This window comes from Mesocricetus auratus, unplaced genomic scaffold, assembly GCF_017639785.1.
Source record: "Mesocricetus auratus isolate SY011 unplaced genomic scaffold, BCM_Maur_2.0 Super-Scaffold_100028, whole genome shotgun sequence".
NCBI classification, from domain to species: domain Eukaryota; kingdom Metazoa; phylum Chordata; class Mammalia; order Rodentia; family Cricetidae; genus Mesocricetus; species Mesocricetus auratus.
Genome location: NW_024429209.1, coordinates 23,334,804 through 23,361,826, shown reverse-complemented (window position 1 = coordinate 23,361,826; position 27,023 = coordinate 23,334,804). Strand labels below are relative to the sequence as shown.

General features: G+C 50.0%; 1 protein-coding gene across 1 annotated transcript in view; it reads left to right on the top strand.

Annotated features, from left to right (window-relative positions):
- The window catches only part of Taf4 (TATA-box binding protein associated factor 4), a 66,135-nt gene extending 40,987 nt beyond the window's left edge, over positions 1 to 25,148 (top strand). The window contains exons 4-15 of the mRNA XM_013116609.3: positions 1,694 to 1,813; positions 2,425 to 2,547; positions 3,961 to 4,050; positions 4,476 to 4,721; positions 7,582 to 7,729; positions 9,914 to 10,028; positions 11,505 to 11,674; positions 11,991 to 12,121; positions 12,806 to 12,931; positions 13,822 to 13,878; positions 14,468 to 14,587; positions 23,718 to 25,148. Of these exons, the coding sequence (XP_012972063.3) occupies positions 1,694 to 1,813; positions 2,425 to 2,547; positions 3,961 to 4,050; positions 4,476 to 4,721; positions 7,582 to 7,729; positions 9,914 to 10,028; positions 11,505 to 11,674; positions 11,991 to 12,121; positions 12,806 to 12,931; positions 13,822 to 13,878; positions 14,468 to 14,587; positions 23,718 to 23,885 (1,614 nt within the window). The 3' untranslated portion in view covers positions 23,886 to 25,148. The remainder of the gene's footprint in view (positions 1 to 1,693; positions 1,814 to 2,424; positions 2,548 to 3,960; positions 4,051 to 4,475; positions 4,722 to 7,581; positions 7,730 to 9,913; positions 10,029 to 11,504; positions 11,675 to 11,990; positions 12,122 to 12,805; positions 12,932 to 13,821; positions 13,879 to 14,467; positions 14,588 to 23,717) is intronic.
- The last annotated feature ends 1,875 nt before the right edge of the window (positions 25,149 to 27,023 follow it).

Here is a 27,023-nt window from a genome sequence, read left to right as displayed (position 1 = left end):
AACACATCTGATCAGGGACATACTTGGCCTTGGAAGAAGACATCCTTGCCTGGAAGGGCAGACTTGGTTCAGGAAGCAGAGTGTCTCAAGCGCTCCTGATGTTGGGTTTGTGAGTGGTCACACTGTGTCAGGCTCTGCGCTCTGCAGTGAAGCGCTGGCTGCACTCCATTGCAGTGGGAGTCTGAGCTAGGTGATGGGCTGCAGGGCAGCCCCACACATGGGCCTTCCTAAACTCACTTCTCTTGGAGTTCAGCTCCATCTTCTTTGGTAGCTGTGGGGAGTAAGAACAGCTTAGAGAGTAGTTCTGTCCCAGGTGTGGTAAGCCAGCAGAGATGTCCGTGTGTTTCAGAAACTGGAGTCTAGGAGACCTGGGGTTTCCCTAGAGGAACTCCCAGGGCTGTCTGTGTCTGATTAAAGTGTTTGCTCTCCTGTGCAGAGGGGCTGTAGAAGGCAGTGAGCTCTTGGCAGCTGTGTGTCACATTCAGTAAGACAAGTGCATTGAAGTAGGTAGATGGGGTTGACTGAGGTCCTTAGCAGGCAGCTGGGAAATCCGTTTTAGAGTGAAAGAAAGCTGGTGAGAAGGGTCCCTGGTTGTCCGGCTGCCCCTGTCTTGTCGAGTCAGCCTCTTGGTTTGTCCTCTACATTGTCGTCACAGGACATTTTATTTGGTGGTTTCCAGTCACAGGGGCAGTGCATGCTTATAACACAGACGCTTATCACTCCTGAACCCATCACCAACTGTAGGGTAATGTGGGGGGAGGGGACACAAGGGACCTGGAGGTGACTTAGTGCTGGTGCAGCAAGTGCCGTCATCAGCACTGTGTCCGGAGCACTCCAAGGGCTTCTCTAAGGGCCTGAGGACCTGCCTCATGCTGCTCTGCAGCTGTCCTGGAGGTGGGTGTGGGTGTCACACTGCTCTCAGCCTTCAGGTGTGGGGAGTGGGGCAGTACTTAACATCCTGGAGTGGAGAAATGTGGGCAGCTAGATTTATAATCAGAGAGGTACTAATTTAAAAACCAGTAAATATTTCATCATGATTGCTCAAGAAAAGCAGAAATCTAAGGAGAGGGACTAAGGACCAGTGGTTTGGAGTGTGAGTCATTTGAAGTATAGGTATCCATTTGCTTTGCAAATGTTCTTATGTTTGGCCAAGCAACACCTTTCCACAGTCAGTATGGCCAGTACCAGCAACCCAACTCTTGTACCTCAACTTGCCATGACTTCCTGACAAGACTCACTTTGGAAAGTGGAGTACATTGGTGCAGGTAGTTTTGGAGAGTGGAGGCCTTTCTCCTGTCTTGGTTCTGTGTGAACCACGAAGGTCACAATTACCTTTTAGCCAGGTCTCTGTGTGAACAGGTGAAAGGGTTCTCAGGAGTAGCTTCTGAGATGGGAGGTCATTGGGTTCACTGGTCCTTGGTGCTTGTCTCTGTGACAGTGGTCAGACTGACATGGATTCTCAGTGATGGCTTCAAGCTCATCAGGTTTTATTACAGATGCAAGTACATCTCCCTGTCATTATGACTTAGCCCTCACAGATGGGTCTGCTGTGGGTGCCCTTGGCTACCTCAAGTAGCTGCAGAAAGTGTGGCCACTCGCCATTTGGGCTCCCTACTTTCCCGAAGCTGTTTTACTCGCTGGGCTTCTGCTGCCATGGAGAGATGCATTTACCTTGTGTTTTGAACTCTTCTAGCCTCAGCTGGTTCTCGGCGGTTCTGCACAGACAGCCTCACTTGGAACAGCCACAGCTGTTCAGACAGGGACACCTCAACGAACAGTCCCCGGGGCCAGCACCACCTCCACAGCTGCCACGGTAAGAACTCCCTTCAGGACCCCTAGGGCTAACATCAGCCCATTGTTAGTAGTGGGGAGGTGGAGCTGGTGTACAGAGGGGCTGGAGGGTGTCTCAGGACCACAGCCGACCAAGCACTGGTGGCGTAGAGGGCCCATGTAAGTCCCTTTATGGGGGGCCCTGCAGATGCCTGCGGAAGCCACACACATGTAACTGCTGTGGTCTCGGGTCAGTGTGTCCATCTGCTCTCCCTGTATGAACCTGGAACTTTGGACAAGCCAGCACCATACTTTGCCTCTTCTTCTCTGTGCTCTCTCCCAAGTACTTTTAACCACTTCCCGGAACTGCTTGGGACTTAGCCTGTTGTGCACAGTTAGGCAGCACCCTCTGCTCCTGAAGTAAGAGCTTTGTCTTGGTGAATGCATCCTTCCCTATAAGGGGGTTGCTGGGTTGAGAGGTGCAGGCTTGGTGGCCTTCATAGTGGCTGGTTGCCCCTTGTGCATGAGGTAGCCTGTCTCTGGAAAGAAGTTTAAATGCTAAGTTTACGTGTCTTTCAGACTGGTACATATTTCACTGTAGTGGAGTGCCGTGGTGAAATCTCCTATAACTTATACCTTTTTGTCTTACTACAGGAAACTATGGAAAATGTGAAGAAATGTAAAAGTTTTCTATCTACTTTAATAAAACTGGCTTCCTCTGGTAAACAGTCTACAGAAACAGCAGCTAATGTGAAAGAATTAGTACAGAACTTGCTGGTAAGAAGTTCAGGTGAAACTCTCTGCCTCAGAGCGTGGTGTGCCTGTGCTCAGCCTGCCAGGGCGACCTGGGTGGGCAGATGAGAACTTGTGGAAGGTCCTGGGGAGGGAGAGGTGTGCACTGCTGTCAGGGTGTATAGATTGCTTGAGTGTTCTGGGGACTGGGCTGATACCCCAACATTCCTACTAGATGAGCCACCTGAGGAGACCTGCCAGCACTAAGAAAGCAGAGCTTACAGCACCCCCTTAGCAGCAGCTGCCTTTGCTTGACAGTCACAGAACACACACCCAGCGGCCAGTGCAGCATCTCCTTCCCCTTTTAAAACTAAGGAAACAGGGAGGGTCCTTAACTCCAGTTTGTAGGCAAGGGGGTCTATGCTGTACCTTCCCTTGCCAGTTCCTCTTCCCATACCTTGAGCATTTGGTGCTGGTCTCTAAGAGGGGCCTGTGCTGCTGCTGTGCAGGACTGGCCTCTGCCTTGGCTGGTGCTCGTCAGGGTTTGAACTGGGCTCCTTGCCTGTCCTGCAGTGAACTTTGTCCCTCCTAACCTAAGCACCCACTTCCTTGCTCTGTTCTCTTTTTTTCCCATTTCTTTGGTTGGGAAACAGGGATCTTGGAGAGTGTTGTGCTCACCTGAAGGCTGAGAGCAGGGTTCATTGGTTCAGCCTTGCACTCCTGATCTTTTGCCTCCCCCAGGAGCGTGCAGGTCAGACAGGGGTGGCCCACACTGCCCTGATGCCTGCGAGGCCCCATCTGTGTCCAGTGCTGTCTTCCCCACCTGCCTTCCCCAGGTTTTATAAGCCCTGGGCAGATGGTACAGTAGTCTGTGGTGCCCTATTCATGGCAGCATGGCTAGACCTTTGCCACTTCTGGTGTCTAGTTCATGCAGAAAGCTGTTCCAGTTCCCACCCATCTTAGCCATTTTCCAGCCTTCACACTGATCCCCAGATGCTTAGCAAAACCATGTGTGCCTTGCTTGCGAACTCTGAGATGTTCCCTTTGGTGCTGTATAGGCCCAAGTATAGGTGCCATTCTCTCTTGACTGGATTGGGCTAAAGTGTTGCCCTTGACACTCTGTACCATAGCTTGTTGGTTTCCTGGCAAAACGCCAGGCACAGGGTAGGTGCCCGGTGGGTTCCAAGTGAAAACACACTGAGCGAGAAACCTGTGGGAGGGTGTAGATGTGAACCAGGAAGTGTCCAGCTAGAGACGTGTCCATCAGCTGCTGCTCAGTGTCCCAAGGGGACGCCGGACACACGTGCACCTGGGGATCTGCGTCTGCTACATGGAGCAGCGGCGTACAGACACAGTCTATCAGAAGGGCTGGAGCAGTGTGATGCTGTGGTTTATAGTATGTGCCATGAAGCTGTATGCAGATGTGCCATAGCAATGCCAGTGTGGTTTATTTTTCAGGATGGGAAAATCGAAGCAGAGGATTTCACTAGCAGGTTATATCGAGAATTGAACTCTTCACCTCAACCTTACCTTGTGCCTTTCCTGAAGGTAATTGACAGCTTGTGCTGCAGCAGTGTGGTCCAGTCGTGTGGGGTCACATGCCACCTGAGTTGGCTGGGACAACATGTCAGGTTTTCTCCTCAGAACAGGCTTTCTTGCCACTGAGCCCCCAGTTGCAACTCTGGCACACTTAGGAAAGGGCTTGCTTTCAGAGTAATCTTGGGGACCCTGACAGTATTGGTACCTTTTGGAGATGCATTTTGTTTCTGAAATGCATTTTGGCCAGTTTTTGCTAAGAGAGTCCTATTTAAAGAGTGTGGTTGGAGTTGAGTGACAGATAGGATTTGATACTTGACACTGTAGATGCTTGAAGAAGTTATTAGCTAAGAGACTTTTGAAGGTTTATGCTTCTAAGACAGTAGAAACACTTATGCTCCTGCCATGTCTAACCCCGCGCATCTGTCTGTCCTCAGAGGAGCTTACCTGCCTTGAGACAGCTGACCCCAGACTCCGCGGCCTTCATCCAGCAGAGCCAGCAGCAGCAGCCACCCGCCTCACAAGCCACCACTGCTCTCACAGCTGTGGTGCTGAGCAGCTCGGTGCAGCGCACAGCTGGGAAACCGGCTGCCTCGGTGACCAGCGCCCTCCAGCCCCCGGTCATCAGCCTCACGCAGCCCACACAGGTTGGCGTTGGCAAGCAGGCACCGCCCACACCACTGGTATGAAGGCGCGAGCCTGGCATGGTGCTCTTGCCAGCCGCCATGCCACTTAACTCACCAGCCCTGGCTCGGAGCCTCTTTCTGGAAAGAGCAGGCAAGGAAGCTCCTGCTGGAAGGCGTGTGGTTCTAAGCGGTTAAAGTGTGAGCTGCAGGTTGAGGCCCACAATGTTGTATTGTATTTTTCAGAGAATGAAATGAACTTGTTGGCTCACTTACTGGCAGCCCCTCATGTTGTTGGGGTTTCCTGTACAGGAGCACAGTGTATTTAGTGAGCCTCCTAGGAGGATGCTGTCTGGACTTTGAGTGATGCCCGAATGTTCAAACTGTTTGGATTGGGGTAGGAGGTGGGTGGGCCGGTCAGGGTTTTGCCTTTGGAGTAGAGCCGCTGGTGGGAATAGTGCAGCCTGGCCAATGGCTTGGGAGCGGAGGGCTGCTGGCAGGTGGGTCTGACTTTGTCTGGTGTGGATTCTTTGATGGCGGTGGGATGGCTCTTTGCCGTGATTGCATTCAAGAGTGTACACCTGCCGTCAACAGCTCAGGCTCACCACACCTACAAAGGCGAACTTGAAAAAGGGGGCTGGATATGTAGTTCAATGTTGTAGAGCATTCATTTGAGGTTTTAGGTTTAATTTCCAGCTCTGGGTGGTGGTGGTGGTGAACAAAGAGGTTGGAATTGTTCTAAATGCAGCTTAAAAATAAGCAGTTGTGCCGGTTGTGGTGGCACATGCCTGTAGAATTTGCTGAAGGAGGCGGACGCAGGAGGATCACGAGTTCGAGGCCAGCCTGGGCTACACATTTATTAAATGAGTACAAATGTAGTAGATATTAGAAAGGATAGATGCGTGTTTGTACAGCAGTGATGTAAACTAAGTGTTTTCTTAAGGTATGTCTATAACATTAAAGGATGTTTGAGTGTTTAAAAAAGAAAAGCAGTTGCAGGTGGTCCAGTGCTGTAAGGGGGTGGGTGCTGAGGAGGCCGACTCCTCGGGGCGCTGGCTCCTCTCTGTTAGTGCTCGCCTTTGTCTTCACTCTCTTGGTAGTGTGGACAGCACGGGTGGACTGAAGGTCTGTACACTAGAGTAGGGTTTCTTGCTGGGACAGGGTACTGTGTCCTTTGTTTTCACATAGTTTAAGTAGGGAACTGTGTTGTTGAGCAATCAGCACATTATTTTATCTACAAGGCAGTTCTGTGGAAGGACTTGCTCTCTTTGAGAGTCTAGCCTCTGCTGCTTGGTTGTATCATCAGTTGTGGCCTTGAATGCCAGGATTACATGCAGACCCATCATTTCCATTATGTTGGTTTTAACTGCCAATTTGATAAACCTAGAGTCTTATCTGGAAAGAGAGCTCACTTAATGGGGAATCATCTAGATCAGAATGGCCTTTAGGCATGTCTATGGGGGATTGCCTTGATTTTTGATTGATATAAGATGATTCACCCTGAATGTGGATAGCACTGCTTCATGGACTGGGCCCTGAACTGCAATAGTGAAAAAAGCTAACTGAACATAAGGGAACAGTTAGGCAACATAGCTACATTTGTTTCTCTCTCTTGACTGTGGATGTGATGTGACCAGTTGTCTCTGTTTCTGCCCCTGTGACTTCTCTGCAATGACAGACTGTGACCTGGAGCTGTAAGCCAAATCTCTTCTTCCATCAACGGCTTTTGGTTAAGGTGTCAGATCACAGGGTTAGAAATGAAGCTAGAACAGCGCTGCTCAGTATGTTCAATAGCCTGGTCATTGCTTTGTGCTGTCCTGATCCCCCCTTTCCCACCCCCAAGCTCTCCTTGTGCCTGTATGTGTAGCTAAGGCAGATAGGTTGGCTTTGTGCAAACCTGGGCGCGAGGCCAGAGGATCTCAGAGCCCATAGAAGTGGGTGATGTTTCCCGTGTTTGCATTTAGTGGCTTCTCAGTGGAAAGGCCAGCCTGAGCTGCCCTGGGTTCATCTGTTTTGTTGCAGAAACAGCTCTGGTGCAGGCTCAGCCTTAATCCCTTGCAAGGGTCCTCTGACGTATGGTGTCCATCGGAAGCTTCAGAATCTTACGCAGACTCTGTGCTGCTGTGCTATACCGCCAGCTGCACAAAAGGGCTCCTTTACAAAAACTAGATTCTTACTGGAAAGCTCTTAGCCCGGAGATTTATGGTTAGGCCATCTGGGGCTTCCTGTGGGCCAGACGCAGAGCACAGCCAGTGCTGTGGGCTCTTGGAGCCTGTCGTAAGCCTAGGGCAATAGGCAGGACAGCAGAGCTGAACAGGTCCTGAAGTATGGGGGCTTGGCCCAAGGGTGCTTGGTCTAATCATGGTTCAGAGAGTGATGAGGAGGACAGACTGTGTTGGGGCATAGGACCAAGTTTAGAGCATGGCTTGGAGATCCATCTGAATTCACTCCAATAGAAACATGACCTGATCCTATAGGAAATTTGAAGTGGAAATAAGTCATTTGAGTGTGGCCACCAGGCAGCAGTGTTACTCTGCTGACAGGTTGGGGAAGCCCACACCCTTTGTGGGGTTTGAGCTCAGCAGTTTTGTTTGCTGCTGCCCTCCAGGATGTGCCTCGGATCCAGTACAGGCCCTAAGCGTCTTTCGTGCGCTCCCTGCACTTGCTCTGCTGCGCCATGGCCTGGTGTGGGCCGTTCTGTCTTTGTCTCCCTCTTTTGAGGGCGTGTGTAGAGGTTTGTTGTAGGACTCGTTGGGCCAGGCTTTTAGACTTGGAATGAGGTGTATATCCGACTCTCCTGGAGCTTCTGGCAGGGTAAGGGTAGGGAAGGGCTGATGAAGCAAATAGCTGGCTTCATGGGTCAGTGTGGTGGCCCCTAGGTGTGCGTGTGTGCTCATGCACTGTGCTGGCTGTGCCCCAGGTGATCCAGCAGCCCCCGAAGCCTGGAGCCTTGATCCGGCCCCCGCAGGTGACCTTGACGCAGACACCCATGGTCGCATTGCGGCAACCTCACAACCGGATCATGCTCACCACACCACAGCAGATACAACTGAACCAGCTGCAGCCAGGTGAGGCCCCAGCTGCTGCCACGCAGGACTGGCTAAAAGTCCCAGAAGTGGCCAGTTGTGGGATAGTACTTGATTTCATCTAATCATTGTGATAAAATTCATGTAACAGACAACTCACCATTTACATCATTTTATGCACACCACTCAGCAACTTCATTTATGAGCTTGTGTAACCATTGCCCTGTCAATGTGTTTTTCAAAGTACCTGAATTATATATGATTGTCACAGACCTTCTAGCTGCCTTTCTCCCTTTCCTAGCAATCAGGCCATACCTCCTGCAGCTCTCATACCCTCTCACACCTTGTGCTAATGATCTGCATGTTCTCACCACCCATCTGCCTATCCTCCCTCTCTGCCCCACACCCCCTCTTTCCCACAGCTGACAGAAAGTATGCTGTGTAGCAGTATCCTTGCAGCGTCTCCCTGTGGACTCCTCAGGGCACGCTAGTCTAGATTGTGTGGTGTAAATGCTATTCCCACCCTCTAAAATCCATGAAAAAAACAGAAACCTACTTGCTCCTGGTGTTTGAAGGGAAGGTCTTCTCTCCCTTCCAGGCCCTGTTATGCTGCCTGTGGCATATTCCTCTCTCTCCTAAAGCTTGGCCGTGGTCCCTCCCAATAAAGTTCATTCTGAAGTGTAACTCTGTCACTTGCTTTCCACTGAATTTGGGTCTTTAGATTATAACAGTACCCTCCCCCTTTTGTTTCCAAGGCAGCCTCACTGTGTTGCCTTGGCCCTAAACTCCTGGACTCCAGTAATTCTCTTGCTTCAATTCAGACTCCTAGCTGAAACTGTAGATACTTACCATGTGTCTGCTTACTGTTACTTTCTCTGTCAGAAATCATTCCTGTGCGTAAGAGTTTGAGGGAGCCTAGTGGTGGTTGGCTCACCTTCAGTTTCAGCATTCACGAGGCAGAGGCAGGTGGATCTCTCGAGTTGAAGGCCAGCCTGGTCTACAGAGTGAGTTCCAGGACAGCCAGGGCTACACAGAGAATTTTAAATGTCATTTAAATTTTGAACTTTTATTTTTAACTTTGTAAATTTTATCCTCTGAGAATTAGAAAGCCACAGGCGCATGCTTCTCTGGGGTTGATGCTGTGGGGGATGCGTGCTACAGATAGGGCATAGGGGTGGATGGTCTACAGTGATCAGTGTTTGGGATATACCCTGTAATTTTCCTAACACTGTCTGTCTCTCTTTCTTTACCCTCTTGCTTAGGCATGTGTTCTTCCTTATCTTTCTAATTTGAGATTTCACATGTGTATACAGGATGTTTTGATAAAGTCCACCCTCCTCCTCCCCCAAGTTCTCCCAGACGCCCCCATCTCCCTCCCGACTTTTATGTACATTAATAAAAAACAACAACTCTGAGCCCTGTTGGTGCTGCAGGCCGTATGCATGGGCATAGGACTGTCCACTGGAGCATCCTGGGAGAAAACTGACACCCCCCTTCCCCCCAGTTTCCATCAATTCTCAGGAGCTCTCAGCTAGGAGTCCCTCCCAATTCATACATACTAAGATTTAAAAAACAACAACCAGCTTTATTATTACTATTTTATTCATGTGTATGGTTGTTTTGCCTTCATGTGTGTCTGTGTATCATATGCATGGCCGCTGTCCTTGAAGGCCAAAGGAAGGTGTTAGATCTTCTGGAACTGATGCCAGCCACTTTGTGGGTGCTAGGAATCGAACCTGGGTCCTCTGGAAGAGGAAGTGCTCTTAACCACTGAGCCATCTCTCCCTCCTTTCATGTTGGAATTTTAATGGGCATGATCTTAACAGGTGTTGTATGAGCAGTCAGCTACAACTGCTTCGTGTTTGTATGTGCAAGGGCCTGCCATGTTTAAAAACAGTTTCCCAGCAGTCTTCCACAGTCTCTTACTCTTGCAATCTTGCCACCTCCTCCTTCTGTAATGATCCCCAAACCTTGAGGGAAGAGGATATGGTGCTATGGTCTGATATGGTTGCTGGGTCCTCTGAGGAGCGGTACAAGTGTGTAACCACTGAGCAGTCCAGCCCTGCGGCTTAACCGTGTGTAGCATTTTAGAGCTACTGGTGCAGAGTTTGGAGAATGTTACTGTGATGAGAAAGGAGATGACAGTTTCTCCCTGGGGCTTATAAAGCTAGCCGAGTCGGGCCTCTAGTAACACCTCTGGTCTCCATTGTGTCTTTGGCTTTGCAGTCCCTGTGGTGAAACCCACCGTATTACCTGGAACCAAAGCCCTTTCAACTGTATCTGCACAAGCAGCTGCTGCACAGAAAAACAAGCTCAAGGAGCCAGGGGGAGGCTCCTTTCGGTAAGGACTGACACTGTGTAGCTTCAGGAGAGCCTGGGGGGAGCTCTGTCTATTCACTTCACTGTTGGGTCTTTCCTATTGGTTCTTGACACTGGTGGCCTCAGGACCGTGCCTCCTAATTGGTTCTGACTGCACATCCTTGTCAATGTGTGCTTCCCACACGGGTAGAGCAGTGGAGGCTTCCTTCATACCCTGGACAGGAATGGGGAACGGGTCAGCTGACTGGAACCAATACAGTGCACCAAGGTCACTACAACTTGTAACACAGATGGCCCTCACCACCCTGTCGACATTGTTATATACTGAGATTCTTGTGTAGATGCACCAGAGGCCATAGCACAACCTTAGCCGTGACTTAACAATAGGTGGTGTCTGAATTTCAGGGAGACTCTTCATCCCCAAAGCTAGCAAATGGGGCTGAATAGAGTTTGGAGCTATAGTGGTTCTGAAGGGTAAGGAGCTGTCAGGCAGAGCATGGTGGTGACTTGAGTGGATGAGGAGAGAGGTGAGGTATATATAGCAGAAAAGCCTGCGCCACAGGCTTTTCAGAGAAGAGTGACTTTAGAGCAGGAGCAAGCAAAAGGCAGTGGGAACTGCGTCTGCCTCCTCACGTCAGGACAGGACTCGGGTGGTGGCTCCTTCCCATAGCCCAGGCTGGCATGTGACGTGCAGATGTCACGCAGGGCAGGACCACAGGCCTGAGCAGAGGTGAAGCTCTGGTGAACTCGTGAGCAGCAGGAAGGTTGAGTGTGTTCCCAGCTTCAGGATGCCTCCAAAATACCAGTCAGCACAGCGGGGGTGCAGGGAGAGGTCACTCAGAGTGCACACAGTAGCAGGTAGCAGGGTGGGAAGGGCAGTATAGCCCTTGCCAAGGGTCAGTCTGCACGGAGGACATTCTGTTGTCATCCTGTGACTGACTCTGTGCCAAGGGCATGCATCAAAGACAGGCTGAGGGTGTTCAGTGAGGGGCACTGGAGGGGCCTTGTTGCTGGGTGTTGCCCTCCCCACTGAAGAGGGTGGTCCTGGGGCAGTGGCCACATGTTGACAGGTCGTTATGCTGGGCCATTTTCACATGGGGCCTCCATCCAGGAAGCACAAGCAGAAGTCTGTCTGGGATCTGGCTGGCAGGGCTCATGGTGGCCCAGCGTTTAGCTCTTCCTCCACCTCTGAGAGCATGTGACTGATGAAGAAATTAATGCTGGCCAGCTTTTTTTTTCTCCTGAGAAGTCTTCAGGTGACATAGTCTTCAAAGCAACAGATGGTGTTCTGGGCTTTGTTTTCTCTGGACATGGTGTGGACTCAGTCTAGCCCTGACCCCACACCATCTGACAACAGGTCACAACAGCTAGTGCAGGACCTGGGAGGGCCAGTGCCTACTGCAGTTCCCTGCCACTTGTTGCTGCCACCGAGACAGCCAGCCCTAGATGAGCGGTGATTTACTCGTACGACAGAATAATCTGTTCCTCTCCTCTCCAGGGATGACGATGACATCAATGATGTTGCATCAATGGCTGGAGTGAACCTGTCTGAAGAAAGTGCAAGAATATTGGCCACAAACTCTGAGTTAGTGGGGACACTAACTCGATCCTGTAAAGACGACACCTTCCTCCTCCCCGCACCTTTGCAGAGGAGGATACTGGAAATAGGTATGTTTGCACCTGATGATGCCGCTAGGATGCTCAGTGTCCACATCTGTGTCTGATGTGCTCCGTGACCCCGATGAGACTCAGCACAGCCCTTCTGCAGTAGCCCCACTGGGTGTGGGGGCTGTAGGTGAGCGTGCCCTCGGCCTGGGCTTGGGCTCACCCCATGGTAGCTCCACTGGTGGCTGGCAGGTAGTAGAAGGGCGGACAAAGACTGTTGTCCTGCTTAGGTTGCCCTTGGTTGTAGAAGCGTTAACTAGGGGGTGAGAAAAGCCAGTGGTAAGTACCATAAAGTGCTCTTTTTCTGCATGGCCTGCAGGTAAAAAGCACGGCATCACGGAACTGCATCCAGATGTAGTGAGTTACGTGTCTCATGCCACACAGCAAAGGCTGCAGAACCTTGTAGAAAAAATATCTGAAACAGCTCAGCAGAAAAACTTCTCTTACAAGGTAATGTGGCTGTTTTCCTGGGGAATGTCCATGTTCTCAGCTCCTCATCTAGGGCTGGCTGTCTGGAAGGAAGCCTTGGAGTCCTGGTTGTTCCTGTGCCTGTTCTCTCAGTCACATGCACACATCCAGTCTCTGCAGGGACCCTGCTTTGGAAGATGAGCCTGTCAACTTAGAAAACTGTGGGCTCTTCCACTCTTATTCCATCCAAATAACTTGCAGGCTCTCAGCCAACCGTGACCCTGTTTATGGAGTGAATTTTCAGGCAAAATGTGTCTTGAGCAGTTGCACAGATGTTATCTGTAATCACTGTGCCTTCAGGGCAGTTTATAGTGGATTGTCAGATTTAAAACACACCTTTAATCCCAGTTCTCAAAAGGCAGAGGCAGGTGGATCTCTGTGAGTTTGAGACCAGTTTGGTCTACAAAGCAAGTTCCAGGACACCCAAGGTTACACCAAAACAAATAAACAAAGAAAGGACTTAAATGTCCCTTAAAAATGACCAAAGTGTATCAACTGGACACCGGGACTCTTGGTAACTTGATGACACTCCCCTCTTTGTAATATGACTGGAGCAGTGAGGTGTGAGCAGCCACCACCACCCATGGGAGCTGTGTGCAGACTGCGCAACTGTGCGAGGCATGTTCATGCTTACAGTGTTTTTGCTATTTTTTTATTTTTTTGTAGGATGACGACAGATACGAGCAAGCGAGTGATGTCCGGGCTCAGCTCAAATTCTTTGAACAGCTTGATCAGATTGAAAAGCAGAGGAAGGATGAGCAGGAGAGGGAGATCTTGATGCGGGCAGCAAAGGCAAGTTAAATACTCACTCCTCTCAGTCCTGGGGCTCAGGGCTGCAGCCCTCCTCTCCTGAGACACTCACCAGGCACATTGGGTTCCCATGCTAAGAACCATGTTTCTGGCTGGCGTGGGGGAATGGGTGCCGTGACCGGATAGGTGGGGGGAAGCCTGACTCCCTTGGTGTGCTTCAGCTGCTGGAGGTTGCATTTGGGGTTGGGATTTGATATGACAAAACTGGACCTCCCTCCCTCCCTCCCTCCCTCCCTCCCTCCCTCCCTCCCTCCCTCCCTCCCTCCCTCCCTCTCATTATATAGCCCTAGAACTCATTATGTAGACCAGGTTGACCTCGAACTCTCGAGATCCTTATACCTCTGCCTCCTAAGTGCTGGAGGTGTGCACCACCATACCTCATGGTGTGGGCTTTCTTAAGATGTCTCTAACACCTTACCTTCCCCGCGTTGCAGACTGTGGCAATGGGATCATATTGCCCTTCAGTCTAGTGCATTCAGAGCTAAATGTAGGAACCTTGTTTATTTATTATTAGAGTCATCTAGCAATATTAATCCCAGTGGGAGGGGTGACAGCTGTGAATCCAGTCCTTACTAGGCCCCGAGCCCCAGGGAGTCCTGTCCTGGCTCTCTCTTCTCAGACCATACTGAGTCAGAGGCGTATGACAAACTTGTAACCATATGTCCAAGATTCTGTGATATCACATCTGGATGGTAGTGTTGACTTCTTTGTTTTCATGGTGTGTAACCTAGATTTTCGTCTGTTGGATATTTATAAAATTATCAGAAATTCTTTATCTGGCTGGATGCTGTAGTAGGGTGAATACGGTAGCATTGCGTCAGTGTTGCTCATGGAAGGCATGACTCTTCCTTTTTTCCTTCTTTCAAATATAGTCTCGATCCAGACAAGAAGACCCAGAGCAATTAAGGTTGAAGCAGAAAGCAAAAGAGGTGAGCTTCCCCGTCCCGGATTCTTCAGAGCATTTGCAGCTCATGTTCATGCCTGACACCCAGCTGAAAAGAGAAGAGTTAAGAAAACCTGGTGTTTCCAAATGCGGGTGTTGGTTCCTCCTTAGAGCTCTCAGGTGATCGGTGCCATCACAGGCTTCTCCTGTGCAGTTGGCATTGGCTGGAGGTTTCATGGTAACTTCCCTGAGGGTTAGGCCCCTTAAACTTGTTCTTCTCACTTTCTGAGCATTTTAAGGTAAGCTTCTGTTTTAAAAAGTCTTAATATTTTTGGTTACAGACACATTCTTAGTTTTAAAAACCTCAGCTTTAAAGAAGTTGTGACTTAGGACCCTTCAGAAAGTTCTTTTTTTTTTTTTTTTTGGTTTTTACGAGACAGGGTTTCTCTGTATTGTTTTGGAGGCTATCGGTCCAGCCTCGAACTCACAGAGATCCGCCTGCCTCTGCCTCCCTAGTGCTGGGATTAAAGGCGTGAGCCACCACCGCCCGGCAAGAAAGTTCTTGATAGCTGTTGCTGCATTTGCAGTAAGAACCCTGAAGCAATGATAGCTCTTGTTTCCTTCCCACCCTGAAGATGCAGCAGCAGGAGCTGGCACAGATGCGACAGCGGGACGCCAACCTCACAGCGTTGGCGGCGATCGGGCCCAGGAAGAAGAGGAAAGTGGATTGTGCCGGGCCGGGACCGGGAGCAGAGGTACAGCAGAGCATGGGGCCTGAGGTCTGGAGGGCCTGGGGGAGCAGGCGCTTTAGAGTCCCTTCCTCAGTAGCCAGCAGAAGATCCTGAGCTTTGTTTACATTCAAAACTTGCGGGTGCATATCACGTGAGTTAAAACACATGCTCACATGGTTGGCAGGACTCAGAACCGTGTGAGGCAACCTGCAGGGTTTGTGACTTAGAGAAGTTGTCACCTGTTTCCTTGAGCCCAGTGGCTGTCATTTGAATGCTAGGGAGGGCAGTAGCGTCCCTCTGTATCTGCACTTAGTTGTCGTCACTATGCCCTTTGTCCTCCAGAGCGTCCAGGGTCTGTACATGGCTGGTCCCAGTGGCCTGGAGGCTGCTGGGCTGGTGTTGGCTTGAACTCATCGTGCTTCATCCTCTTCTGTGGGCTTTTCTGACTGGTTATAAAACTCTAGGGTGCTTGTGGGCATTGTGTTACTTCATCTGAAGGCCTGTTGTGATTCCTCCCCTGGCCTCTGTGTGTGATCTGTCTTATCTGACGGCTGTGACACTTGGGGCCTTTCCCCATGACTCTTTCTTTGTGCCAGTCAGGTCTCTGGGTATTCAGCCTGCTTCCATTTGCTGAACTGCTTAGACCCATGTGCTTTAAGAGTGCTTTAGGCGTGCTTCTGTCCCCATCTGTCTTCTGGGTCTCCAGTTTCACACATGTGCCGGGGTCAGTTTTCCTCTCCGCCCTTCAGATCGGGTCCTGTTCCTTCCCTGATGGGGACTGTGCCAGCCCCTGTTGGTTGTTAAGCTCCAACGAAGTCTTGTTTACTATTGAAGATTTCAGTTCAGAGCAGCAGTTCTCAACCTTGTGTTGCGACCTCAAAAGGCCATCAGAAAACACAGGTGTTTAAGTATGATTCATAACAGTTGCAAAATTACAGTTATGAAGTAGCAATGAAATAATTTTATGGTGGGGAGCCACTATAACACGAGGAACTGTATTGCATTGTTGCAGTATTAGGAAGATTGAGAACCGCTGGTCTGCTGGCTCTTTGGAGGTGACTATCTAATGAGTGGCAGACGTGAAAGTCTGGATGGTGGCTGTGTCCCTCCTGAGTCTTTGAGCAAGCATGTTGAGGCTTGTGTCCCAGCCTCAGTTTCTCCTCACTGCTCTCTCTCAGTCGTGGGCCACTTTCCTGTTTCGTTGCATATCTAGGGACTGTTACCTGAGTGCTGGGCATCCGCGTCAGATGTGAGGAGGCTCTGGTGGTTTTCCTCTGGAGGCTGTGGGCTGAACTCTTGTTTTAGCGCCACTTAAGTCAGTGGCTCATTTGCTGTTTGCTCTGCTGGTAAGGCTCTGTCCAGCACAGCACAGCGCAGTGCAGCACCTCTGTGTGTGGCTTTTAGCTATTTTAGGATGAGTCTTAATGGACTATGACCCTTAATCCTGGGGAGGGGCTTGTCTAACATCCCAGCTGAACCCTTCTGGTGCCACCTGACCTCTTTCTCTATTTTGCCTATCCCCATAGCAACTTCTGTCTGTTATGCTTGGACAGTCGTAACCTACTGTGGAGGTGGCAGGTAGATTCTGGGACAGCACATAGTGACTTGAACAGGGCAATGCTGTCCCTGCCAAAGACTGTTGACCCATCTCAGCCCTAGTGCCAGCAGTGACTCTTCAGCCATGTTCTTTTGATGTGGAGACTGCTTGAGCAAGGAGTACCCTGGAGTCTCAGAGACATCTTCTCAGTTTGAGGGTGGGTAAGAATCCTGGGTGTAAGATAGGAAGAAATCCTAGGCCAGAGTCTTAGTTAGGTAAATGTGCCGTCTGAGCTGTGTGTGTGTCGTTAGGTTGATTCCCAAGTGAGCTAGAAAGAAGAAAACATAGTTGCTGGCCTCATTCAGGGCCCTGACTGCCATAAGACTGAAGTGGTTGTCTGTAGGAGCCCAGGCAGCGAGGCCTGAAGGAGCATGGTGTGGTGATCAAGTGTGCAGGCCTGCAAAGCCCACACCAGAAGCAGCGCGTTCACTTGGGTAGCGGTAGCACAGCTCCAGGAGTCTGTTAGGGAAGGTAAAGACATCAATGAATTTTTTTCTCCTGCTGGGTATTTTTGTGGTCTGCTGAATTATTCTAAGATGTAAATCCTTGTAACCCACCACTGGGTTGAAGTACTAGGACATTGTCAATTGCTTGAGAAGTCCCTGTGTCTCTGGCACCTCCCTCAACTTTCTGACAATCATAGCTTGAAGAAATCAAGTCCATGATGCTCCTTCCACTGTGCAGCCAAGACACTGTGGCCTCCCTGGCCTGTTTTCCTTAAGTGTTTTTAGGTCTGCAGTGTCACACACCTACACGTGCACACATGGATGTATGTTTCTTCCTCTGGCAAGGTGAGACTGGATTGTTGGATTTAATGTGCCTACAGTGGAATCCTGGATGTTCTAGGCTTGTCAGACTGGAGAAAGAACCGTTTTCTCTAGAGGAGTCACAAAGTGGGACTGGAGTGCTGGAGTCCTTGGAGGTTAGAGAATTCAAATTCAGAGGGTCAGGGTTTTGGCCACTCTCTGGTTATCTTTTTCATACTAATGAGACTGGTCTTGGGAGCTACAGGGTTGGAGGCCAGAGAGGGGAGAGCAAAAGAGTCTTGGTTCTCACCGACGAAAGTTAGCAGAGAACTGAATGATGCTATCCCCGGCAGTCATCATGGCTGTTGATGGCAGGAGGTGTTTCTGTGGATGTCCCTGTTTTGCCCATTTTCAATGTGCTATCCTCACCTTGTCAACACCTGGCCCTCCTCACCATCCTCCTGCCTTACCTCTGAGTGAGGCTTTGTTTAATGCTCCAGTGCTGGTGTGCTGAGTCTATACTCTGTGGTAGTTCCCAGAGCTGTGCTCCCCAGCCTCACCAAGAGGCAGCAGCCTTCAGTGTCCTGAAGAAGGTTTTCCCTGGTACAGTGTTCTGTTAGAGGATGGTAATCACCCTTCGTGTCCTTTGCATGTTTCTCCACAGAAACTGTCACCTCAGATGTTTTTCCTGGGTGGGTGTTGTTTCTGTGGCAGCTCTAGGTCTGTATTCATCAGAGTCTTTGTCAGAGATCTTGGCCGTTTGTGTGTTTCTCTTTCTGCTTTCTTCTTAACCCCTTTAATGTCTTTGTAAAAGGAAAGTCTCCTTCATCTGGGGAGGTAGCTGGGGAGGTAACACACTTGCCACACAGGCAGGAGGCCTGAGTTTGCTCTCTAGCACTCACATAAAGTGTGGTGTTGTAGTGTACTCATGATCCCGGCACTGGGGAGGCACATGGGAGGAACCAGGGGCTTTCTGATGAGCTTATAGCTGAGTCAGCAAGCTCCAGGTTCAGTGAGAGACCTTGTCACACATAAGGTAGACATCAACTTCTGGCCTTGCATGCACACATGTGTACAGGCACTTATACACATGCGCCTGTGCACATACATGCATACGTGTCTTAGCATCTTCTTTACCTGTGCTTATGCATTTGCTGTTTGTTTGAGAGAGCGGCTCTTGCAGCTTAGACTGGACTTGAGCTTGCTTTGTGACTGAGCATGACCTTAAACTCACATGCCCTGTCCCCCTCCCTTGAGGTTTGGGGAATGCAGGCATAATGCCACCATGCCCTCACCTTTCGCTCTTTTTAGTCGTCACTTTTATTTTTGTTTTCATTTTGTTTTTTCAAGACATGGTTTCTCTGGGTAGCCTTGGGTGTCCTGGAACTCACTGTAGACCATGCTGGCCTTTAATTCAGAGAGAAATGCTTGCTTCTGCCTCCTGAGTGCTGGGTTTACAGGAGTGCACCACCACACCTGGCTAGTCATTGATTTTCAAAGGAAACTTATTTCTAAATTTTGTTTCTGTGTGTTTTGCTCACTCGAATTCATTGTGCTCTTTCATGGTTGTTTTTTCTTAGTATCTTTAGTTTGTTGTAAATGGTTACATGTTTTTGTTTGTAGTATTAAGACTCATTTAACTGAGGGCCTTGCACAGAGCTGGTCAGTTACTTGTTACAATGTTCTGATTTGGGTTCACATACATTCTCATAACCAGATTCTGTCACTCAGGCTGAGGTGTCATAGAACCCTGTGTCCCTATGTCTGCTCCCGCCCCATTACTGCTGACAGCTCTGAACCTTCATTGAAGGGTCTGTGAGGCTTGGCACTGTGACATCACCATTGGCATCTGCTGAAAGCTCCTGTCAGCCTCACCAGTCTTTGTGTTGCTCTTGCCTGCATCTGTGGTGGTGTGCTGCCGGCCTGTGTGTGGTCCCACGTCTGCCCTTGTGGCTTTTCATTAAGTGCAATCTAAACAGCTTTTCCTGCCCCTCTTGCTGAGTGGCTTGGGCGCTGCATCTGTGGTCTTGTTTTGCTGTGTGTGTTGTACTTTCTCACTGTCACTTGTTTTTTCTTGTTTATCTAGCTTTGATGACTTTGAGCTCCTTGGATTGTTTTGCTGTGGTGTGTTATTATTTATTTGCCTTCAAGCAGTGTGAAATAATGTAGCTACATGACCAGGCCCTTTCCAGGAACCAGTGGTCTTTTGCTGGAGGTAGTGTACAGCATGGGCGTGGCACAGGGTAGGTGCTGCCAGCCATTTTCACCTCAGACTCTCACTAGCGCAGTCTTTATTCTGCTGAGGACATGGGCTGTTCCTAGGCCACAGGCTCCACTTACTACCATAGGTCTTCTCACCTTTTCCTCTGGGACCCGGTTCTTACTGTCCCACTTTAGCTGCTGGTTTGCTTAGTCCTGACACGGCAGTAAAGTTTCAGAGTAGCTTTGCCTTGTGAGAAACATGCATACCTGTGAGTGAGAAGAAAACCGTTTCCACACAGGTGCCGTGTGCTGCTTTACAAGTCCACATGGCGCCTGAGTTCTCTGAGTTGTGAGAGTGGCCTCTCTGCTGCTTCAGTGGGGCACGCCCCTGCACAGCCCACTGTGGCTCAGTGGCGAATGTTCTGCCCTGGTTCTCCTGTGTTGGATGAGTCTTATTTTGGGTACAACATTGACGTGGTTCTAAGAGTCAGAATTTATAAAGGGATGTGATGCAAAGAAGTGCCCGCCTCTTGTGTTCCTTCCTGTCTCCATCCCTCACGTATCCTCTTTCCTTCCCTCATGGAAGGGGACCATGGCACTGGCACTCTCGCCCCTTGGCAGCATGTCCTGGTGCTGACTCTATCATCAGGTCCCCTTGGTCTTTCTGTCAGCCTTGTGGAGTTCATTATAGGTCTCTCTGTGCGCAGTGTGCACAGTGACAAGCATGTTGTGGTGTTGAGCTCCTGATTGAGTGCCCATGTGTCGGAGGCAGGTGGTGTGAGACAGGCTGCATCTGATGGGGGAGGGGAGAGTGATGCAGTTTTTGTGCATGTGTGGTAGGTGACTGAGAACAGGCTCTGGCATAGGCGGTGACCTTGATAGATAACGGTTGGGTCCTGTCAGGATCAGGACCTTGACCTTTGTGCACTTGGTTACTTCTGCCAGTGTGATTTTGTGCACGTTCAGCGCATTGAAGCCCATGGTTCAGGTGTGTTTCTGTCTCTACCTCTCCTTGGAAGTTTTGCTCTGGACACCTATGACACAGGCTGTAGGAAGCATTGAGAACTACTGCTTAGGTCAGTGTTAAGTGACACCTATGACACGGGCTGTAGGAAGCATTGAGAACTACTGCTTAGGTCAGTGTGTTGCGCTGGGCTGGGCTCTTTTTCCCTGCTTCAGTCTTTTCCATTAGCCTGGGTTCCCTGTCATTGTTGCTTTGAACCTTCCTGATGTGTTGTGATTTTGGTGTGGCTGAATCATGTTGTTGGACTTTCTGTCAGCTAAAATTAATTTGGGGTGGGGATAGAGGTTGAGACAGGGTATCCCATGTCACCCAGGCTGACCATGAGTCTTGTGTGAAGTTGAAACTGGCCTAGAACTCCTGCCAGTCCTGCCTCTACCTCCCAAGGGCTGGGATCACATATGTGTACGTGCCAGACTCAAACTGAAAATTCCCTGGCAGCCAGGTTAAGCTCATTAGGCTTAATATGAGTGACATGTTTTGTCTCTACTCATCATATCGAATATAATCATGTGCATTTTTATTTGCTGTGTTTTTATGATTTGGACTTTTGTGTTGCTTTGGTTTTGGGTATGTGTCATGCGTCTGTGTGGTTCTTGAACACGAGTGTGTTGGTATACATGACTTCATTTATGTAGAGACCAGAGGAGGAAGCAAAGTTTCTTTTTCGGTAAGGCTGACTGGCTGGCCAGAAAGTTCCTGGGGTCTGCCTACCTACTCCCAGTGCTCCAGTTGCAGGCATGTGCAGCCACGATTGGCTTTTTACACGGGTGCTAAGAGATTGTGCAGCAAGTGCTCTTACCCACTGAGTCATCGCTCCCTGACATGCTGTTTTAGTTAAGGTGTCTGTTGCTGTGAAGGGACACTATGACCGTGGCAAGTCTATAAAGGAAAACCTTTAACTGGGCCTGGCTTACATTTCAGAGGTTTAGTCCACTATCAGCATGGCAGCGTGCAGGCAGACATGGTGCTGAGAGTTCTATATCTGGATCAGCAGGCAACAGGCAGAGAGAGTGACACTGGGCCTGGCTTGAGCATCTGAAATCTCCAATTCCGCTCCTACTGATGTACTTTCAACAAGGCCCTACCTACTCCAACAAAACCACACCTCCTAATAGTGCCACTCCCTGTGGGCCTAAGGGGTCCATTTTCATTCAAACTACCACTCGCACTTTTTCTTTTATCATTATTATTGTTATCATCCTTTCTCATGGATGCCTCTCTCTCTCTCTCTCTCTCTCTCTCTCCTCTCTCTCTCTCTCTCTCTCTCTCTCTCTCTCTCTCTCTCTCTCTCTCTCTCTCTCTCTCTCTCTCTCTCCTCTCTCTCGTTTCTCTGTCCACCCTTCAAACACCTCAAAGAGTTCTCTGAACTGTAGTTACCATGTTAAGCTTCAGCTTTTATGTGGTGCTGGAACATGCCTTGTTCCCGTGGGTCCTTGTATGGGGCTCTCAGCAGAAGCTTCAAGCCCCAGCGGGCAGCAATACATTCACTCCATCCAAGACCCTCTCTGGACTTGCAGCTAAGCCCTCCCAGGCTGGATGACCTGTGTGTGCCCCCATGGCCCTGATGCTTTGGCTCTTCTCGGTGCCAGCACGGTCTTCTCAGCCAGGCCATCCCGTCGCGGTCGTTAGGCTGAGGGCTCGGCTCCTCTTCGCTATGGCCACACCCCTGTGCTTGCTCAGAGATGGGTGCAGTAGCATCCAGTGCCCGGTGCCTCAGCCTGCACCCGTGCTTTTACAACGCGGCCCCCGCCCTGTAGCTTATAAGACCGTGGAACCCAAGTGAGAATTTGTGGTCACCTGACTGCTGACCCCTCAGGTTGAGTGGGTCCCGCAGTGACAGCTGAGCCACCAGGCTGGAGGCCCAGGTCGGATGCGACTGCTTTAAGTTGTCAGAGCCTCACCAGTGTCAGCACTTGCTCATCAGAAGTTGGGGGCACCAGTTTGATCCTGTTCGTCTCAGTCTCTAACTGTAGCAATTCTTAACTATTGTGCTGAGATGAGTGCTTCCCCCTCAGCCCAGTCCTGGTATTGGCTGTTGACCTCGAAAGTAAGAGGCGTGAAGTACAGCTGGGACACTGCCACTGCCACACCCTGGTGCCCAGGCAGGGTCTCTGAGCCTGGGCACCACACCGCCATCGCCTGAGTGTCTCTCCGGGTCTGTAGTCAGGGTGATTTGGATCAGGTATAGCAAGTGTACCAGGAGTGGAACTCACATCTGGGAATGGGGAGGCATTTTGAATTTCAACCTGCTGCCAGGCTCCAGGACTGGACTCCCCCACTCTCAGCAGCCCCCTCCTTTTGCTGCTCCTGTTGCAGACCCTTCTTTACTGGCTTTCTTCCCAGAAATGGGCATGTAGCTCCTGTCCAGGTCACCAGGATCCCCCTTTTGAAGGAAGCTCACTTATGTGCCTGCCTGCTGGGAGATAGACTGCTTTTCTCATTCCTTTATAACTGCTCACTCTGCTGTGGCCCTTATGAGACTGCAGTAATCTCATGATGCAACACTACTTAGGGACATTATTGACAACAAAATCCAAGGAGATTGTTTGCTCAGAAGGATATGGGTGCCAAGATGATGTTGGAGGCGGGGGTCATAGGACAGTGGTGGCTTCCCCGCTTCTGAGGAAACGTACACTGTCTTCAGTTGGACTGTCATACACATGGAGAAATATGGCCAGTCCATGCAGGCATACTTTCACCTAGCCTGCCTTCCAGCTTCCTGTGACTGCCACCTACTGGCATCTGGGCCTCTGGCCACATGGGTGGACTGTGATACTTCAGTTTCTTGAGCTTCAACAGTGGAAGCACAGTAAGGATGCCACAGCAGCACTAGACTTGGATTTGCATGAGCAGGTTGACCAGTAGGATACACACCGGTTCTCTCCTGAGCAGAAGAGGAGAGCTGCCCACTGGGATCTGTGTTTGAGCCCAGCAGGGGTCAATGGAGGCAGTGATGTGATAGACTGCTGGGTGCCCTGCTTAGTGGCCACAAGCCAGCCTAGTGCACCCGTACTTCTGAGCAGGAAGGAATGGGGTTGGCTTGCTGAATAGCTTGTGGCCCAGGAGCTGGGCGTCTGCATCATACCCAGCCAGGGGAGCAGGGACCCCCTTCCCTTCGCCGTGGATCACCATGACTGCTGAGCAGTTGGCCTCTCCAACTGACCGGCAGCCGGCCCAGCCCAAGGACTCAGGCCTAGTACCTCTGTCAGCCAAGCAGGGATGGTACAGTCCCAGGTGTGGCATCGAGCGTGAGCTTTGGTCCCCTCACCTGAGCCTCTTGGGCAGTATTGCTGTGGTGATACAGACATTGGGGGCTGTGTTTCCTCCCACCCAAGGCCAGTGCTCTGGGGTATTGAAGGGTGGTATCCTAAGTGTTGTAGAGCGGGGAACGGAGGCCTCTACCCTAGTTAGGGACTTAAACAGCTGCTCAACTCCAGCCCTAGGACCATGGAAGGGGCCCTGCTTTGGCCGTTTCCTTCAGAACCAGGGCCCTTGGGATACTTAGGGGACACTTGAGTCTCGCCCCCGCCCTCGTAACTGTTGTACAGCCACTAATGCACCTGTCTTCTTCCTTCTTATCACCAGGGCTTAGGCCCAGGCGCAGCTGTCCCAGGCAGCTCCGGCGTGGGAACCCCCAGACAGTTCACACGGCAAAGAATCACGCGGGTCAACCTCAGGGACCTCATATTTTGTTTAGAAAACGAGCGTGAGACAAGCCATTCACTGTTGCTCTACAAAGCATTCCTTAAGTGACAGGAGGAGCCGGCGTTTCTGATGGGACGCACGCCTGCGGACTTTTTATATATTTGCAGATTACGCCTTTTTGTAACAAGCAAACGGGATATTGTTTAAAAACAGCCACCTCTTTACAATGGAGCAGTTTTATACTCCTGTTTCTAAATCAGCTCTTCAGTGCAGCAGAAACCATGTCTGCAGCAGAGAGAATACAAAGGCCTGCGGATGCTCTTACAGGACAGCTGACCGAGCTCATCCTCGACTGAGTGGCCTTCTTGCCAAACAAGCCATATTTAAGACTGATGGAAGCGCTTAGCAAATAATTAGCAGTTGCTCATCCTGTGTGCGTTTTGGTTCAGTTCACTCTGACTCACCCGCTAGGTGTGTGTCTACAGCCGATGACCTCATTTCTGTTTCTTTACTGTTGTAGCAGTCAGTTGGCGAAGCAAACTGATTTTTAGACTATTTATCACCCCATCCCCACCCTGTCCCTTACCTCCCTTCTACATGAAATTCCCCAGGAACACAACCTCCAAGCAGGGTCGCATTTCTGCTAGTGGAGGCCGGGGTGCAGCACCTGTACAAATACATTTTATTTGCTGCAGTTTGGAAGCTGTAAAGTGGAAGGAAGTGAGAACCTTTTCAGCATAAATATATTTTACTTGCACTGTGTTTTTAGCTCAGAGTGAAAACTTAGATGAAATAAATCAGAGTTGAGAAGAATCAACAACAGACTGTTTCTCAGTGTGGATCAAGTGTTGGAAATGGTTGGTGTATTTTGTCAGTAATTGTATATAATTTTTGGCACATAACATAAAATGGCTATGTAAACTATAATTATTTTGCTAAGAGACTGTATGCAAGCTGTGGCCAACCTTACAGGCGTCCAGAGCAAAGCCCCCTCTTTGTACCTATTTTTTTATTACAAATATACTAATTGGTTCTTTATATTTTCAGAGGTTATTGTATTAAATTGTCTATTGATAGTACTTTTATGACTGTAAATACTTTGGCTTCTCCGTGTGGATTCTCATGTTAGACTTTAATTCGCACGTGTGAACTGAACCCTGATCAGTATTTTTTACCAACACCTGAGAACTGTTACACCTTTTCATTTTATCTTTTAGGAAATCCCTGTCTTTCCATTTTTCATGTAAATTTTGCACAGTTACTTGTTCATATGTAAATATTTTACTTTCAGAAATGAAGTTTTTAATTGCTATTGTTTTATATAGGATTGAAAGAAAATTAACTCCTTTATTAAAAACAAATTTATCTGTATTTGTTGTGCCTGGTTTTCCAGTTTCTGAGTCTCTGATAATGCTATCAAGATTCCTCTCTGGCCCACTGAATCTAGAGCTTAACTGTGAAGACAGGCCCCCTTCTGTCTGCCCAGAGGACAGCTGTGCTTTTTGCATTCCTGTAGACCATCTGGGGTCTGCGTCAGGGTTGGGGTGTGTATGATGGATACCCCAGTAAGCCTGGCTGCAGGTGACCAGATGGTCTCACCTGGAGTAGACAGTGGAGAGGGATGGAGTTTCTGTCACTCTTTGTTTAGTGTGGTCACAGTGAGCCTCTCAGTCACCTGACTCAGTGTAACTGGAGCTGGTCTCCAGGTTGAGCCTCTACCGCAGACAGGTAGGTAGGCTTACCTGAAGACTCTGTCTTCATTGATAGATATCCCTGATGTCCTTATGTCCCACAACGGTAGTGACGAAGGCCACAGACCGGGGGTCATGAACTAATACTCTCTGTTCCTGGCTAGATGGCTGGAGGCCTGAGGTCTGTTGGTTAAGGGGTTGGCTTCCAGGTTTTCTGTGGTGGCCCTGGGTGTGCAGAAACAGCAGCCTCTCTTTGCCTTCCCCTTTGAGCAGCTGCTGGCATGGGTCTGTTGCACTTTCTGTCAGAACACAGGTCTGGTTGGGTCAAGGATACCCAAGTAACATCATGTTACCTTGATTGCCTTAGCGAAGACTCCATCTCCTGGAGCTGGGATGCCCCCTTAGCCTTAGGGAGGGGACACAGTTCAACACACCAAGCCTACATCGTTGAACAGTATGAAAAATCGAACCTGAAGTTTGAGGATGGAGGCAAGATACTGTGGCGGGCAGTGAATTTGTGGGGTGACTTTCCTGTGGTCTCACTGCTCCTTTCTTGGCTTCCTGGCCTGCCATGAACTCCGTCTGTAAAGGAGTAAAGGATGCTGACTTTCTTTCGTTTTCTTGCTTTTTCTGCTGTGTCCAGTCCTCCAGGACAGCCATAGTGAAGACTTAGGTCTGTGCCCATGTGAGATGATCCTGCAGTTGGTGGTATCAAAACCAGGCTATTCCACAGTCGGGTTCATGAGCCACTTGACGCTTACTCAGCAGGATGGTGGGAGTCATCCCAGGTCCCATTTAGCTCTTTGCACATCAAGGGATAGAAAGCAGTGTGATGCGTGTCCCTTGTTAGGGACACTGAGGATCTCTGCTCTCACTACTCCTACTCTCTCAGGGCACTGGCTGATCCCATCAGGCACGAGACAAGAAAATGTAGACCAAATTTGGAGAGGGAGAAGAGTTGAAGGTGGTGGCATGGTTGAGGGTGGGGAGAATGCAGGCAGCTTGTGGATGGATGCTTGACTGAGGAGCCGCTGCGCCCAGGATAGGCTCGACGGTCCCCGGCCACCCCGGGGGCGCCAACCGAGGCTCCTTTGGAGCCAAGCCGCTGTATCGTTCAGCCCTTGTGTCGAGGGCTGACTTTCAATAGATCGCAGCGAGGGAGCCTGCTCTGCTACGTAGGAAACCCCGACCCAGAAGCAGGTCGTCGAGGCAGTGTGTGAATTCACACAATGCCACATCCGGGGCCCGAAGCTAAGTTGTAATTCTGCATGCCAGGGGAAATGGACAAGTGGTTAAAAAACGGGAGCATGCTGCTAATAGTAGCACACACAGTTGCTGTCGCTGGGACACAATCTCTGATAGAAGTAACTTGAGGGAGAAAGGGTTTATCCTGGTTCACGGTTCAAGGGCACAGCCGGTCACGGCGGCAACTCGAGGTGGCAGAGCTTGAAGGAGACGCGGGCACAAGCTTCGACCATGAGGAAGTGGAGAGTGGACGGGTGTTGCTGCTGAGCTCTCCTCCACCACTTAACGCGGTCCAGGATGGAATGTGAAA